Source organism: Phyllobates terribilis, unplaced genomic scaffold, assembly GCF_046119375.1.
Source record: "Phyllobates terribilis strain yellow unplaced genomic scaffold, ASM4611937v1 Scaffold_4__5_contigs__length_816908805, whole genome shotgun sequence".
Taxonomy (NCBI): domain Eukaryota; kingdom Metazoa; phylum Chordata; class Amphibia; order Anura; family Dendrobatidae; genus Phyllobates; species Phyllobates terribilis.
The window spans coordinates 544,529,090-544,547,992 of NW_027362764.1; the positions used below are offsets into that span (position 1 = coordinate 544,529,090).

Here is an 18,903-nt window from a genome sequence, read left to right on the forward strand (position 1 = left end):
AAGATGCAAGGAGCCTGATTACTACTTCTTCTGTGACTGGCTCAAAGACAAAGAGTGAGCTAGATGCAATGGGAGAGGGAGGACCGTGCTTAGGGGATTGGGAGAAAATTTCCTGTCTGATAAATAATTAGCCAGATCGTCAGCGCTGAGGTCGGTAGTCGGGGCTTTCACTCTTGGATGGAGGAGAGACTGAAGTGTCAAAGAGGCGTTTAGGATTTTTGGAAAGTGAGGTGATGAGGGTATTGAAATAGGTTTGTTTGGAGAGGTGAAGGGCGGAGTTGTATGTTTTAAGCATAAACTTATAATGGATGAAATCTTTGGCCAGATTGGATTTTCTCCACAGACGTTCAGTGCACCTGGAGCACCGCTGGAGAAAACGTGTTTGTAGTGTGTGCCAGGGTTGTCGCTGTCTGTGCCGAGTGTGGGAGGTGCAGCTTCATCCAGGGCACACTGCAATGTATCATTATAATGTTTCAGTGCAGAGTCAGGACATGAAAGGGAGGAGATTGGGGCCAATGATGGCTACAATTTCTTTATAAGTTTCTGGGTGTTAATGGCACGTATATTTCTAGAAGTGTGGTAAGTGGGAGTATCCCACTGTGGGAGTGGAGCGACAGTTACTGACGGAGAATGACAGAAGGTTGTGGTGAGAGAGCGGGAGAGGGGAGTTAGCAAAATCATGCACTGAGCAGGTCCAGTGTGTTTCCATCTTTGTGAGTAGGAGAGTTAGTAAGCTGTGAAAGGCCGGAGGAGGAGGTTAGAGATGAAAGGTGGGAGGCAGATGATTATGATGAGACTGGACCGAGTAAGGAGGGTGGAGCCAACTAATCTTTCTGTTTTAACGTAGACTTGCAGGAGAGGGAGGCTCCTACCGCCACCATGTATCTCACAGGCAAACTCAAGATTGTGGTTAGAGAAGGAGGGAATATGGCTGATCTCCTGGGGCACATGTCCCATGTTCAGCCATTTCCTATACACACCACACATTTTTGCGACCATGCCGCTTCATTGATGAGCATGTGAAGAAGAATGGATGATTGCAATCTCCAGTGGAACCTACACGTCTTCTGTAGATAAGTGATAAAGAACTTTTCTGGAAAAAAAAGAAACCTAGCTGGGGGTTAAACTATATAGATGGTGCTCTGAGCGCTATAGCTTTATTTCTTGTATTGGGGACATGCTCCAAGTAATTTCTTCTGCTGGATTGTAAAATCATGTTTTTATAGTAATTCTCCTTTTTAAATAGAATAAAAATCCACAAAAGCTTAAAATAAGAAAGTCTAAACGATAATGCGCTATGACCTGTGTGCCACCCATGAATAGGCTTCTCATGGATCTCCTGGACTCGCTAATGTCGGTGTGACGGATGACTACTCATTCTGCGCTCCAGATTCACTGCACACTATGTGTTTGAGGGAATCTAGATCATAGGGTTAGTCATTTTCCCTTCAACACCCGCACGGGAAATCTTCAAAATATAGACACTAGCCCAAATCATAAGTGTCCCCTGCCTTATTTTTTGGGGGGGGGGCATTTGCCATATTACATTTTAAAGGAAGCAATATGTTCCTTCTCCTTGATGAATAAATGACTAATCCGCACTTTTTCTCACCGCCTTGGGGAGCATTGATCTTTGGAAATAGTGCCTTCTTTTGATCAGGCTATTGCCATGCTGTCAAGTGGTGGGAATTTTCCCTCGGCTCCCATGAAACATTTTATTATAGACCTCGGAGCAGGATTGAAGGCCCCCCCCTCCCCCACACAAGTCAGTTTACTGGCAGAACTCTGCTAAATATAGTGTATTTAACAGTATACGGCATAGGCTTATGTGACAAGCAGAGTAGATGTGGTTCTTTTACTTTTTATGGAAAACTTGTATTTCATGGTCTTTAAAATGAAAGGTAATGCTTGGACTTGTATTGTTTAGAATCAGATGATAAAGTTAATGTGATGTGAATAACATTTCTCCCTCTGTGTCCTTGTGTAACAGCTCGGATTTATTCCGGGTCTCATTTGCTCCATTACTGTGTTTTTCTCATGCTGTAGATGTAACCGGTCATTAACAATATTGTCATTACTACTGCAGTGCTAATAGGAGCTGCATTATATGGATGCAGTTAGTTCAGCAATGAAGAATGGCACCTTTGGGAAAATTGAATGGATCCATGAAAGATTTTTAAAGCTGTCTATAAACACACACAATAAAATTGATTCTCGGCGTGGCGTATCTTAAATTCTTGGACCATAGATATAGCAGGTCTAGGGTTACGGGGTTAATACCTCATATTCCAGGAACTTGGGGGTGGCTTAGTGCACATAGCAAATGTCAAAAAGTCATTTTAGATTTATTTATTTTTTTTAATTAATGCTGGCCATCAAATCCCCTTTTTTCTTATACCTGTAAATTTATGATAAAATTATATTTTTCAGTGTCTGCATAAGGATTTATACAGTACTCATTGAACTATACAAGTTCTAACGCCATCAGAAAGAAAATACAGTAATTAACTTCACTCCTCTGTTATAGGTAAAAGAAAATCAGACTATTTTTATTTAAAAAGGTATGCCCATCTCCAAGATCCTATCCCAATATGTAGTAGGTGTAATAATATTAGCAAATACCTCCAATTAGAAATGTAGTATAGTTCTTCTGATTTGCTATGTTTCTTTCCTCATGTACAAGCATTGCAGGACCTTAGGTAACTATGGTTATGACCATTAGCAACTAGCTAACTCACTAAATCAGTGGTCGTAAACATTGGATACTTAAGGTCCTGCAATGCCTGCACATGAGGAAAGAGACATGGCGAATCAGAAAAACTATACTTCATTTCTAATTGGAGGTATTTGCGAATATTATTCTTACCACACCTGCTACATATTGGGATAGGATCTTGGAGATAGGAATACCCCTTTAAGATTTTGATCAGGTATTGATGTTCTCTTCATTTTCAAAACCACTTTATAATCTTTTAATCATGTTAAAGAGATTTTCCAGTCTCAAGTGGTCCCTTGACTTGCAGTCATGTAAAATAACAAAGCTATATAGAACTCACCCTTCCCAGGTCCAGCGTCATCTCCTCAGCCTTTTGTGTTTTGGCTACTGTGGCGACGTCAAGACTACAGCGCTGATCACCAATACATGGGCAAGGCCATTGAGCTCAGCAATAGGCTGCAAGCACCAGTAATGTGTGCTGTAGTTGTGAGGTCACCACTGCAGTCAAAACCCAGAGACCGGAGCAACAGCGGAGGAGAGCTTGTGCTGGACCAAGAGAGAGTGACCACTAGTTGGTCTTGTTTTTTTTCACATGACTGCAATCGATTGTGGACCACTTTTGTTGTAAGTGGAAAACCTCTTTAAAAAATATCCAAATTATGGTCCTATAAATACATACATACACACACACACTATAAATTACAAAAGAAAATTAGCGCTAGATATCTAATTGAAGTATATCATCTTTATGAAAGGTAGTCTGTCTGCTCAAAATGACTGTTCAAACTAAGCACAAGCACTTGGTGCACCCTTGCCGTGGCCAAACTATTTAGTTCACCTTCCTACAAAAGATTTTATGACCATGTTGGGCTTTACATTATATGGTTGGCTAGAATGTATACTGCAAGGAATTGGCACAAAGTTTTGCCACATAATCTGAGAGCAGCATCATGTAGAGATCAGGAGAAGGACTTGGGTATTCTGGTTACCAGAAAGCTGAGCAGCAGTTCTCATTGTCAAGCAGCAGCTGGAAAAGCAAACAAGAATTTAGAGAGTATAAAAAGGGAGGTGAAATCTTGTGATCCCAATTTTTAATTACCCACCTATAAATCACGAGTAAGGCCACATCATTAATATGGGATCCAATTTTGGGCTTCAAATTTTAAAAATGATATTGGAAAGTTAGTTAGTTCAAAGGTGGGCAACTAGATTATTACATGGGATGGAAGGTCTTTCCTATGATAAGAGGTTATAAAAGTTGGAGGAGTTTAGCTTATGAAAAAATGACTCGGTGGTGAACTTGTGTAGTCGATACAAAGGACTGGCATGCTATAGAAAGAGTCCAGCGCACCCTCAAAAGGAACTCCAACACTCCGGAGCAAGGAAACGTGCTGTTCAGACATAGACAGCAAACAAGGCAAAATTCCAGCTCTACGGTGTGCAGAAAAATGTATTTAATAGAAAATCCAAGGGTTAAAATTCAGACATCAAATGTCATGTACAAAAATTCATCAAAAACAATTTGGTTGTACGCATCGATTAATTAAGGATGGTTCTTATCTGAAACTCTTAGATCTACATTTTTTTTTTATATTTATACATGACTTTTGATGTCTGAATTTTTACCATTGTATTTTCTATGAAATAAGGTACATTTGTCTGCACACCGTAGAGATGGATTTTTTTCTGGTTTACAAAGGACTAGCACATGATATATTCCCTGCATAGACCTTACACAGGACCAGTGGATATTCCATATGTGTGGAGGGAAGGAGGAGATTCTGGCATCAGAATAGGAAAGGTTTCTTCAGTTATACAGTAGTCAGTGTGTGGAATGTCCTACTGTAAGGAGTAGTAATGGCAGATACTAGGTCAGCATCTAAGAAAAGGGCTGGGTGCTTTTCCCATAACAAATGGCATTGTGGGTTCTAAATAATCTAGTGATCGACAATGTATACCAAGTGAAGAAAGAATGAACTTGATTGACCGCTTTCTTTTTTTCAGCCTATTTAACTATGTAGAGAAAGAAGAAAGAGGCACTGATTCCAGCGATGTGTCACTTCCTGTGCTGCTTGCTGTAGTTGTTATAAAATCACAGTTTTATCAGCAGAAGATTATCATTAGAGATCTAGTAAACCTGCTGCTATCATCTAGTACTCCATAATCATGAGCTTTGTATAACCCCACCCCCACCATTGATTGGCAGCTTTCTATGTACACTGTGCATAGGCAGAAAGCTGCCAATCAGTGGTGTGGGCAGGGTTATACACAGCTCAGCATTTAGACTATTGGTGGATCTGCATCAGATCAAACAGGGATTTTATGAAAAATACAGCAACCAGCCAATAAATGACACATTGCTGGAATCGTCCAAAAGTTACTGGACCGTCCATAAAATGTTAGGTGTCTGATTTTTTTTTTTTGAAGCTGAAGAAATTTATACAGATTATTTTGACTGGAATTATCATTTTACAGATTAAAGTGAATGCAACTAATGTGGTCTTATCAGAATTATGGGCTGTAGTTATGTATCACTTATAATCATAATAATTTATTATGGTTTTCCAAGGTGTCCATAAAAAACGTTGGCTGTCCGTGATTTTTTGATAATCTGTCCAGAAAAATTAGACTGATTCAGGATTGCCAAATTGACAGTCTGTGTCCCTACATCATGCTACTCTGACAGGGTAGCAAAAACCTGGTGACTGATTTCTTTTAAAGGGTTTTATGGTTTATATCAAATTTTTGTGCAATCAATTAGCATGTTTTTAATGATTTTTTTAGTTAAAGATTAAAGGTGTGGTCCAGGCCTGTGATGTAATCCCCACACCATTCACACTGTACACTGCCAGGATTTGCCGGTGCCGGTGGCGACAACGGGCGGTCATGTGACCTCAAGTATGCAATTTGCAAATTCACATGTATTGAGTGAAACTGCATGGGTCTAGTCGAAATGAGGCCGGAAGTGTGCAAATTGCATACTTGGATCATGTGATCGCCCGTTGTCGCCACCGACACCGGCAAATCCTGACAGCGTGCTGTGTGCGTGCAATGAGGATTCAAAAGACTGCATTCACATAGAATGACTGCAGACTTTCATTAAAATTGTGGAACACCCCTTTAAATATTTTGGGAGATACAGAGCTCTGCTTTTCTTCACTGTACAAAAATAATAATTTTATTTCTATAGCGCCAACATATTCTGCAGCACTTTACAATTCAGGGAGGACGTGTGCAGAAAATGTCAGACATTACAGCGTAACACATAATTCAGCAGAAGGAGTAATGAGGGCCCTGCTTACAAACTTAACCCCTTTACGACCTATGACCTATATATATACGTCATAGGTCACCTCCCCATTTTATCGCTGGAGCCCGCACCTTTTTGGGCACATGACAGCAGATTTAATAAGGTGTCATGTGCCCCTGAATCACGATCCACCCACGGCTGTTAACATGTTAAATGCCACTGTCAGTCTCGGAAGCGCGTTATTAGCTCCGCCCATTGGCGCCCCGTCACATGATCGCGTGGTGCCGATGGGTTGGCATGACAACCCAGGGTCTGCAGGAGACCCCTGTGGTTGTCATTGCCGGACTGCTGTGAGCGCTGCCCAGTGGCCGACGCTCATAGCAGATGAGCATTTTTGTTACACATGTGTAACACAAGCGATCAGAAAATCGCAGCTTCTAGTCTCTCATGGAGACTATTGAAGCAAGTAAAAAAAAAAAAAAGTTTTTAAAAATATATATATTTTTTTATAAAATGTAAAAGTTCAAATTACCCCCCTTTTGCCCCATTCAAAATAAAACAATAAAAAAAAAATCAAAAATACACATTTGGTATCGCTGCTTTCAGAATCGCCTGATTTATCAATATATAAACAGAATTAATCCGAAGATAAACGCCGCAACGAGAAAAAAAAAATCAAAACGCCAAAATTACGTTTTTTTGGTCGCAGCAACATTGCAAGAAAATGCAATAATGGGCAATCAGAACATCGTATCTACCCCAAAATTATATCAATAAAAACGTCTACTCAAAAAAGCACAAAAAATAATCCCTCACCCAGCATCAGATCCTGAAAAATTGAGACTCTACGGATCTCTGAAAATGGTCTTTTTTTTTTTTTTTTTTTTTTTACATACTTTCTTTTTTTCACCACATAAATATAAAAGAACCTATACATTTTAGGTATCTACAAACTTGTAATGACCCAGACAATCGTATTGCCTGGTCCATTTTAGCATTTAGTTAACACGGTAAAAAAAAAAAAACTATTGTGGAATTGCACTGTTTTGCAATTTCATTGCACTTGGGATTTTTTTCCCCATTTTCCAGTACACTATATGGTAAAATCAATGGTGTCGTTCAAAAGTACAACTCGTCCCGCAAAAGACAAGCCCTCACAGGGCCATATTGGTGGAAAATTAAAAAAGTTATGGCTCTGGGAATAAGGGGAGCTAAAAATGAAAATGAAATAGGGGAGACATAATAGGTAAATGGTAAAAAGTGCTTGTACTATATGGTCTTGCCATCAATATAATAAGGTACTCGCATAACACTACATGAACCGGTCACCAGCCAGTATGTGTACAGGCACAGAGGGCTATTAAGGATGGAAGAGCAAAACAGGAATTGTTAGATAAGTAAGGTGATAGGCCAATGTGTTAGGCCATGCTTAAAACTGTGGATATTGGGAACTGATCAAATTTCCCGAGGTAGTGCATTCCAGAGAACTGGTGCAGCACGTGAGAAGTCTTAGAGAATGGAGTGGAAATTTGAATTATTGAGGATGTTGGTCTTCATTAGTGAAACGGAGCACACGAGTAGGGTGGTAGAGATGAGGGAGGAGATATAGGATGGTGCAGAATTGTGGAGAGCTTTGTGGGTTAGAGAGAAGTTTTTATATTGAACTCAGTGGATGGGCAACTAGTGCAATGACTGGCACAGGGTGGAGGCATCGGTATAGCAGTTGGAAAGGAATCTGATCCTGGCTGCTGCATTCTGGACTGATTGGAGAGGGGAGAGTTTAGTAAGAGACAGGCCAATTAGTAGAGAGCTGTAATAGTCCGCTATTGGTACACTACTTATATTATAGTACACTAATTCTTTGATCGACTGCAGCAAAGTGATATTCACATGGCTATCAAGTGTGAAGAACCTAGAAAAATGAGGTATAAGCCTTAAAAAGGGCATTAGGTTATTAGATATGTTCACTTTAATTTCTAGGAAATTAAGACAATTCTTTTTAAATTCCATTTGATGAGACTCTGGCTAAGGCCATGGCCCCACTAACAGTATTTGGTCAGTATTTTTTCTCAGATGTGGGAGACAAAACCAACATCTTTAAGTCAGTATATGCTATCTTATGTGAAAGTTATTCTTTAACTTCTCTTGTCTTGTGCGACGAAACGTATCAGAATAACAGGTCTCAGCCTGACATCTGTCATTCTGTACCCATCCTTCATGCCACTGGGATGCCTGCAAGGACATTGTGTCTTGCCTTTTAGATCTGTTACCAGAATACATGTTGGAAAAGTTATGGTTGCTGAAAATATTTACTGAACAGAAGTAATGTGATTAAAGGCAGCAGTGACAGGGACCCTGATTCCAGCATCTGGAAACGCACAAATCTTGCAGTAGTTTTCATAAAATCATCTTTCATCATCCGAGTGGCGAAGTTCTTTCAATGCTGTGCACACATTCAATAGTCCACTGTATCCATGATCTGCGACTCCTACGCCTGATTGACCACTTTCTCCCTTTAAACAGTCCCATTGATTAACAGCTGGATGGGTGCTGTGAGGCACCAGGCCGCCCGCCCTGCTTGCGCATTGTCGCTGTGGCGGTTGTTAGCACACGATGCCGCTCCTTTAAGTCAATAAAAGTTAGGACCCACTGAGAGGTTTGCCGTGGCATGGCACAGGTCTTCATACAGGCTGATCAGAATGTTAAACTAAGAACCTCATGTTCAGTTATATATATTTTGCCGAGATGCACTGGATCATTGTATCTTTTTTTAGAGGTGCTGTCCATTCTCTTTTTTTCAGCACATCTCAACTAAAAGTCTAGACCCTTAGATCAGGATTAGGACAGACATTTAAAGGACATTTCATAACTTTCCCAAATTGTTATGAAAAAAATGTATATCACATCCTGCATTGTACTACTGTACCTGATTTATTATATATTTTAGGTGTCGGTCCATTTGATACCGACTCCAACTTCACCAAAAATGGGCTCCGACTCCTCGATTCCGACTCCACAGCCCTGGTGACCACTATATTTCACTATATATCAATATCACCAGCAGAGGGACAGATATATAATTAAATTTTTTTTTTTTTTAAGTATTTGGTTTTGTACATGTACTTTATACCCCTCATACCAGTGTTTCATAAAACACAAGCTATTTTTCATCATGAAACTCCTTTTAAAACCACCAGAACTGTTACTTTGAAAAATTTCAGTGTTTTTTTTTTTTTGTATGAAAAAAAAAAAGATAATCATTTAGTCTTTGTTCTTGTTTTATGTGATTTCTAGAATTGTAAAAATCCATATTGTACAAATCCTTTGCATTAATTGGTTTTACATGCACTTTTCCTTTTTAGGGTTCTAACTTTTTGGAATTGGTGGAACTTGCGGAGAAGGCCCTGACTAGCCTTCCTTACCACAAACATTTCCCTTTGGTTCGAAAGTTCATCCACATTTGCTCAAACATGTAAAGTATATTTATCTGCTACTTTGTTTTATTCAGCCATCCTTCCATTTGTTCTTTGTATGTCGTCTGCTCCTGATCTTTATTTCTGTATTTTTATTGAAGGCATGTATTAATGGTAAGAACAGAAAATGCTCCTCCGTACGGCTCTTTGCTTTCGATGCCAGCAGAGGTCAGCCAATACCACATAAAGAAGAGCACTGCTTACATTTAGCTTTTCTTTCCCTTGCATCTTTTATTCTTGCATTCGTTTGTTGGTGTAGAGAATGTACTTTGTCTAATTCTAAGAATCCCTGCACACCTAATTAGCTGATTTATTGGCAAAATTGTTGTAGACTTACAGTAAAATCCGCGTTATTGCATGCAGAATTGCCACAGAGCTCATCGTAGGCCTTACAAGAGTAAAGTCCATAGTGCATGCCTCAAAAAGAATTTTATAGATGTACCTTTTAATGGATAACAAAAATAGAATAAATGATGTTGCATTACAAAGCGACCTTTCAAGAGTACTTGGGTCTCTTCATCAGGCATGGTATAACAACATCCCTGAAGAAATATGAATATATTAAATATATACAAGATGGCAGAAACATGACATAATTAATGGACATTTAAAAAAACAAACTTGGTGAGCTTGGAGAGTAAATCCTTGAAGCACCACTCCAGCATTTTTTTTATTTTTTTTCAGCACTGGAGTGGTGCTTTAAATGTAAGCCCCCTTGCCCCCCAGTCATATTCTCCCCCCCTCCATCGTCTTCACCGTTTTTCAGTGCCAAAAGTCAGAAGCTAGGTCATAAGCTCTCAATGCCAGAATGAGGCGCTCATAGACTTGTATTATTAAGTGACCACCGCGCCACTCCATGAAACACTGAAGGTACAGGCAAATCACTTTCCGCCAGAGACTGACGGGAGCGGCGATGAAAACAGACGAAAATTCTGGAATGTGAGTTTGAGACAGGGGGCAGTGGACTTAGATTTAAAGCACCACTCCAGCTGTGTAATAAAAGAAAACACCGAAGTGGTGCTTCAAGGGTTTATTCTCCAAGCTCACAAAGCTTTTTTTTTTTTTTTTTATAAAAACGCTGGAGTGGTGCTTTTTCTTGGCCTATATAAGTGGTGTCAAAGTTTTATAGTCCCAAAATTGCTATAAGGTCACAGACTTGATGGCTTCACCAGATTTTATCTGATATTGTATGCAAATAGCCTCTTCAGAGAGGAAGAGGATTTGAACTCTTGTGCTGCCTTTTGGGAGTAACAATCCTAAAAGTCGACCCATTAACAAGCCTTAACAAAGCCAAACCAGACAATCCATTGGCAAACGCGTGTTTTGGGGTGTTGTCTGATGTGGGTAGATGACAGGCCTCTGACAAAGTGTCTAAGGGGGAACTATTCTCCGTGTGGTCAATGCCAAGCCAGTTTAAGTTGACTAATGGGCCATGCAATGTTCCTTTGGGAGTCTAGATATGCAAATATCCTCTTCATGGAGAAAGAGAACTTGAACGCTAGAACCACCTGTTAGGGGTATCAATCCTAAAAGTCAATATCGACCCTTTGATGAGTCTTGCCACATGATTTAGGATTGCATGCCAGCTTATCAACTTGTTTGGCAGACATTAGTCTAATATGTATGGGGCTTAAGATGTAAATCCTTGCAACAGATTTAGTCCTGTGTGGAGGGTATCAAAGACGGTCATAAATGTGTATTCCTTGACCCTTTTGTCTTTGTGATTTGAAGTTGACTTTTTATATGATGACTTCCATATTTTTTATGTTGTGTCCTGCACCGCAGAAATGTTTGGCCACCAGTAGATTTTTAATTGTGTGGTGATGAGCCCTCATCTTTGTTTGTCGTGTTTCTCCAACATAGAACCCCCCCAGTAGGGCATATAGTGCACTTACCTTTTGGTGTATCGGACTATTTTAAGCTTCTAATATTCCTTAACTTTGGAGGTTGTCTGTAGCATAGCAAGGAAGGGTCTTTGCGTTTTGTTTTCTAGCCGGTTATTTTTTCATAGGATATGGTGACGTTTTCTAGCAGTTTGTCCTCATCGAGCTGTGGGCTGTAGGTCACGACCAGGGCTGGAGTCGGTAAGCCAAACCTCCGACTCCTCAATTTCCATGACACCGATTCCACAACTCTGACTCCCTCATACATGACTCATGTTTAAGTGATAAATTTACTGTAGCACAGATTCATCTCAGCTAAAAGTCTAGACCCTTAGATCAGGAATAGGACAGACATTTATAGGACATTTCATAACTTTCCCAAATTCTTATGAAAAAATATTCCCCACAAACTGCATTGAACTACTGTACCCAATTTATTATATATTTTCGGAGTCTGCACATTTTATATCGACTCCGACTCCACCAAAATGGGCTCCGACTCCAACTCCACAGCCCTGGTCACGACCACAGGTACACAATTATTTTTCTCTTTTTGTCTATATTGAAGTGGTCAACTACTAGGAATTCGTGTGGCTCCAATGAACTAGTCTTTAATGGAGGTGGGGTGGTAGCCTTGACTTAAAAATGTCCTTTTAAGACTGGTCAAGTGTTCATTCCTGTCTGTTGGGCTGGAATAGATCCGATTTATATCTGATGGCCTGGCAGTAGACAATGGGCTTTCTAATGTGTTTGATGGGGAACCTCATCTGATATAGGTAGGCTGGTCAATAGGTTTGCGATTCAGAGATTTCTGGATTGAACAGTTTTGTATTGTAAGGTGGCATCCAGAAAGCTGATTTCTCTATATCAGGGGTCCAATGTGAAATTTATGATGCAATGAAATACACTAAATCGATTTATGGAATATTATTAGTTTTTGTTCAGAGTCAGTCAAGATTATGAAGAGGTTTATCAATATATATGCTGTATTGTGTACTGTCTTGATAATGCACATATATGTGGAAAAGTAATGCTATTAGCGCAACTTGCTTGCCCAATGGACTGTGCAATACCCTAGCCGGTGAAAGGTCAATCACTAAATCCAGCTATAATAGGTCTATTTTAGATCATTTATCATATAATTTATATAAAATTCATGTTTGACTTCATGAACCTTATTTTACTTTCTGCGTATAAAATAATCATCTGTATGTGTTCAGTATCTTTCTAAGATTGACCTAAATTTACTGAGCAGATTACTTCATACTTTTGACATAAATTGAAACAAAATGTAGCAAACAGGACATAAAATTTGCTGTAAGGCTGCGTGCCCACTATGCGTTTTTCAAGCGTTTTTGCCGCAGAATTTCCGCAGCAAAAACGCTAAAACGCTTGGTAATACGTGCCCCATGGTCCCCAATGATAATCTGCATGTGCTGTGCACATGCTGCGGAAATTTCCGCTGCGGATTATCATTGCGGAAAAATCGACAGCATGTCAATTAATTTTGCGGACACGCAGCATAATTGCCGCCATTGACTTGCATTGAATCGCATAATATCCACATGACTACATGTGCACATGCGGATATTAAGCAATTCAATGTGTGGATGGTACCCGGGTGTGGAGAAGAGGAGACTCTCCTCCTGACTCGGGTACCATAGAACCTGTTAAAAATAGAATTTAAAATAAAAAAATAAAGATCATACTCACCTTCCGATGGCTCCCGGTGTTTTCTCCGCTGCGTCCAGTCTGTTGTATGGGTCGCAGTGGTGTGAAAGGACCTGCCATGACGTCCTTTAGTCATGTGACAGGTCACGCGACCGCTGACTTCGGCGGTCGCGTGACCTGTCACATGACTAAATGACGTCATGGCAGGTCCTTTCACACCACTGCGACCCATACAACAGACCGGACGCATCGGAGAAAAGACCACGGGCCATCAGAAGGTGAGTATGATCTTTATTTTTTATTTTTTACCATTCTTATATATATTTTTTTTTTTTTAACTATTACTTGGTCACACTATATAAATCCATGCCGGTTGCATGGATTTATATAGTGTGACCAAGTTGTCAAGCACTTTTCCAAGTGATGCTAAAATCGCTTGGAAAAGCGCTTGATAACATGCATGCAAAAACGCTTGACAAACGCTTCTACCTGGCAGGAAAAACGCATGTAAAATCCGCATGCATTTTTCCTGCCAGGGAGATGCGGAAAAATATGCCGTATTTCTGCATCGTGGGCACTTAGCCTAAAATTTGCAAAATGTTTTGTCAAGTTTGAAAAGCAAACCGTGGCATGGTCTGCATTGAGGCATAGCTTGAGCCAGATTAAATCAAAGCAGTGAAAAAAGGTGTACTTTATATTGCACTTAAAGGGTGGTTCATTAAAGGGGTTACATTCCTCGGGCTCACTTTATTTAAAAGGAAAAAAAAAAAAAAAGCTGGTTTTACACACCATCCCCAGGTCCAGCGCGGAGTCTCTGCCACTACTCCAGCCAGGTATCTGATGTTGGCTATACTGACAGCACTGCAGTTAAAGCGGTATTTCCATCTCAAAGATACTATTCCAATATGTATTAGGTGTAATAATAATAATATTAGCAATTACCCTCAATTAGAAATGTAGTATAGTTCTTCTGATTTGCTATGTCTCTTTCCTTATGTGCAGGCATTGCAGGACCTTAGGTATCCATGATTACGACCATTAACAACGAACTATCACTATATCAGTGGTCATAACCATGGATACATAAGGTCCTCCAATGTCTGCACATGAGGAAAGAGACATAGCTTATAAGAAAAACTATACTACATTTCTAATTGGAAGTATTTGCTAATATTATTATTGTTGCACCTACTACATACTTTGACAGGATCTTGGAGATGGGAATAACCCTTTTAATAAGTGATCTCCGTGGCTATGGCAATGGAGCTGCTTAGCACAGTGATTGGTGCTCACCTGTCGACATGACGTCAGCGCTGCAGTTGACTGGTGAAAGTAAATTTTATTTTTAATCTAACGAACTGCGCCTGGGGCCCAGGATTTTGTAAATGGGGACAACACCTTTTAAGAGTTTTATGGCAGTTCTGGCAATAAAAATTAGCAAATTTTTGCACAGCTTTGTAGTTCCACAAAAACTTTGACTCTTGCCGTTTTTACGCCTGTTCTGCTAAGTTTTTGAAATGCGGGTGGAGGTTAGTGGGGGCGAGTGCAACCTGACCTATAGCTTACTCCACAAAAGTGCTGTCAGTGGTAGCAGAATTTTACCCAAGGCCGCCACTGGAGGAGATTTCTGACTGCACAGGTAGCTGGAAGATGAAGGTAAGTAAGAGGCAGACTAGTTGCGTCATAGAAACACATTCACATTTCTGCAGGTCAGTCCGAGGGTTGCGTTGCAATCCTCACGCGAGTAATATGGCTGTCTAACTGCGCCCTTACTGTGTAGCCCTTTAAAAGAGTGAGATAGTCGTTCCATTTATGCACTGCTCCAGCAGTTAAGGCTGTGTGCCCACTATGCGTTTTTTAAGCGTTTTTGACGCTTAATTTCCGCAGCGAAAATGCTTAAAAAAACCGCTTGGTAATATGTGCCCCATGGTCCCCAATGATAATCCACATGTGCTGTGCACATACTGTGGAAATTTCCGCTGCGGATTATCATTGCGGAAAAATCCGCAGCATGTCTATTAATTTTGCGAACACGCAGCGTAATCTCCGCCATTGACTTGCATTGAATTGCATAATATTCACATGACTACATGTGCACATGCGGATATTAAGCGTTTCAATATGCGGATGGTACCTGCGTCTGGAGAAGAGGAGACTCTCCTCCAGACCCGGGTACCATAAGTACCTGTAAAAAAAATAATAAAATAAAAAATATACATTATACTCACCTTCCGATGTCCCCCGGTCTTTTCTCCGCTGCGTCTCTTGTACGGCTCGCGGTGGTGTGAAAGGACCTTTCATGACGTCATTTAGTCATGTGACAGGTCACGCGACCGCCGACATCAGCGGAGAACAGATCGGGGGCCATCAGAAGGTGAGTATAAAGTTTTTATTTTTTACCATTCTTTTACTATTAACTTGGTCACACTATATAAATCCATGCCGGTTGCATGGATTTATATAGTGTGACCAAGTTGTCAAGCACTTTCCAAGTGATGCTAAAATCATTTGGAAAAGCGCTTGATAACCCGCATGCAGAAATACATGCAAAAACGCTTGACAAACGCTTCTACCTGGCGGGAAAAATGCATGTAAAATCCGCATGCATGTTTCCTGCCAGGGAGATTTGGAAAAAATACGAAGCATTTCTGCATCGTGGGCACTTAGCCTTATATGCACTTTGCTTTTTACTTGCAACAGGGTATATGTTCATTTTGTTTTCATCTTAGGTTTTGTCTGTTTAATGACCCGTGTGAACAGGATCCTGTACATTGCATGTATACCAACTTATACTCCAATTTATTTCTTTTGGTTTTACATTTAGTGAATAGTTTCACTGCATTATTGAAAATATTCTAAGTTCTAAGTCAAGCTTGTTGACAATCATGCCCTGTTTCCAAGAACTAGCAGAATTACGAATACAGCTCTGACCTAAAAATTCCAGAACTGTTCAGAACTAGATGTTTAATCAAATATATATTGTATCAAAAAATAACCCTAAAGGGTGCTTGCACATTGCGTTTTGTCACCCGTTCCTTAGACTGTGTCTGGGTGTCAGTCTCCAGTAAAATGATGCACGACTGAGCGTACGTTCACTCTATGGGCACCATTATAGTCTGTGAATACGCCCGAATCACGTATCCCGTTTTTCAAGTGTAAACATGTCTTCATCTAGAGCTGGACTCATAAATTGCTATCTTTAATATTAGAAAGGGAAAATTTTACTGCAAGTTCTTACTTCTATTTTAAACATAAGTACACCAGCCTTATCAGGTCTAACAGAACTGTTTAAAATTATTTGTAGTTTATGTTGTGAAATTTGATGACCGATTGATTCACTTTGAAGTTTGTCACCTTCTTTTGTCATTGTACAGCTACAGTTCTGCTCAGAGTGGCCCTGTATTACTGGAGGAAAGTCAGAAAGTACTTTTACGAATGATGTCCAATTGGGTTCCTGCAGTCAGGGCAGAGGCTTATAATTGCTGTCTGGATATTGTTAAGGTAGTAAGAATTGTTTTTTTTGTTTTTTTTAACCTAATACTTTATTTTATAAAATAATGTGTAACCAGAAGATGCTTATCACTTTTTCCTGGGGCTTTCATGAAAATTATTTTTATCATAAAGATGCATAAAGCCAAATTTCTGTTTTACGATTCCACTTTTGTTTTGATCTGTTTCAAATGAGTGATTATTAGAAATGTGAACTTTGCCTAAGCGAAAGGCGCTGACATACATGAACCATTTTCCAATGATTGTTGCAGTGATAACAACCATGTGTTGTAGTTGACACTTTGGAATGGGATGGGGTGTCAGTTGTCAGAACAGCATGAGATATTTCTACTATTCCAACCAGAGAAAATGCATTTTACATATTTCTGCATTTCTGAGACTCGGTATGTTGGGATGGTAGAGGACGGTAAAATGGATACAGCCTGGAAAGAAATAAAATGGTATAAAATGTATAATGGTTGCTTCAGTGGGGACACAAGAACAATGGGTTGCATGCTGACACAAAGAATACATCTTAGGCCTCATTTACACGTCCATGTTTAAACACATATGTGAAAAAATTATACCAGTGTCATCAGTGTGTCTCTTTTACCATCAGTGTGTCATCCATGTGTCCGTTTCACCATCCATGTGTCATCCGTATGTCACTTTTACAGTACGGCTCACCATTATTGGCACCCCTTCATTTTTTTCAAAGACTGTACAATATCTTCACAAATGAGTGGAAATGTACCAAAGTTATATCCTCAGGATTTTTTATTTAGTGGTCTGAAGTAATACAACAATAAAACATTGTTTTTCAACTTCCATGTGGCAATTTCAAAGAAGAAACAGAATAAACAGCATGTGCAGCAATAATGGCACCCCTAATTAATACTTGGTTGAACACCCTTTGGCATTGACGACAGCCTCCAAATGTTTCTTTTAGTCATCTATAAACTTCTTGCACTTCTCAGCTGGAATTTTCTCCCACTCTTCCTTTGCAGTTTGTTCAAGCTCTTGAATGTTTGCAGGGTAATTTTTCCCAATGGCAGATTTCAGCTCACCTCAATGATTTTCAATGGGATTGAGGTCCGGACTCATTGCTGGGCATTTTAAAACAGTCCATTTTTTCTTTATCAACCATTCCTGTGTACTTTTGGATGTGTGCTTTGGGTCATAGTCTTGTTGGAGGACCCATGATGATGGAGGACATTTCGCTCTAAAATCTCTTGATAATTCTCTGATTTCATGATTCCTATGATGCGGTTTAGGCCTCCAGTACCAGATGCAGCAAAGCAACCCTTACAGTATTATGGATTTTCCACTATGCTTAACTGTTGGTAAGGTGTTCTTTTCCTTATAAGCTTCATTGCTCCGTCTGTAAACAAACTGTTGCTTTGCATTGCCAAAAAGCTTTATTTTTGTTTGATCTGTCCACAGAACATTTTCTCAGAAGGATTGTGGTTTGTCAAGGTACTCTTTGGCAAAGATCAGTCGTTCCTTTTTATGTATTTTCTTCAGCAATGGTTTCTTCCTTGGCCTTCACCCATAAAGCCTTGCTTGGTTTAGTGTGCAGCGTATGGTACTTGTTGAAACCATGACCCTAGACTGTTCCAGGTTTGTCTTCAGGTCTTTGGCTGTTTGATGTGTTTTTTTTTCCATCATTTGCACCAACCTTCGAAGACATCTCTTGTCAATTTTCCTCTTTCCCCCACATCCAGAGAGGTTCTTGATGGTTCCGTGCTTGGCGAACTTCTTAATAACATTGCGCACTGGGATACCAAGGTCTTTGGAGATGGCCTTATACTCTTTGGAAGTCTTGTGTTTGCTAATAGCAGTTCTGATGTCCTCAGACAGCTCCTTTGTCTTCACCATTGTGACAAAGGAACAGGGCCTACCATGTGACTTTTTAAAACACTGAAGTCATCATTCACTGGCTAATTCATGTCACATGGGCACAGACCATTAATCACAAGTAAATCTCTTTTGTGATTTCCTCCTGGTTGCGCTCCTCCTGGCGATTTCACTGCTGCACCCATCCCTCCACCCCCCTCCGATCTCGGTCCTTAAGGCGATCTCCATCTTACTCTTGGCTTTTTCGTCTACTGTCATTGATGGCTGGGTTAGAGAATACTTAGCAGTACTTACATTTTTTTTACCTCCTATGGGAACTTTGGCCAGGCCCATCTCTTTCGAGGTTTAGAAGATCAACTTTTGTTACGTTACCTGGACCGTCAGGGTGCTTGGAAATTTTAAGCCTCTCAATCTCCCAAAAAGCGTATCTCCTTCATTAGAGTTTCCACCAGTAGGTGATTGGTCAGCGGTGGTCAAGGTGGTTCAACATTCCAGTGGAATCTTGGGCCTTCATGATCAGGACAGGATTTTCCTTTCTCAGTTTGGGCTTAAAATTTTAAAAGC

General features: G+C 40.0%; 1 protein-coding gene across 6 annotated transcripts in view; it reads left to right on the forward strand.

Moving 5' to 3' along the window:
- Positions 1-18,903, forward strand: part of RTTN (rotatin) — a 308,992-nt gene that overhangs the window by 144,513 nt on the left and 145,576 nt on the right. For all 6 annotated transcript variants that reach the window (XM_073678960.1, XM_073678959.1, XM_073678958.1 and 3 more), the window contains exons 14-15: positions 9,329-9,438; positions 16,368-16,494. In XM_073678960.1, coding sequence (XP_073535061.1) covers positions 9,329-9,438; positions 16,368-16,494 — 237 coding nt within the window. The remainder of the gene's footprint in view (positions 1-9,328; positions 9,439-16,367; positions 16,495-18,903) is intronic.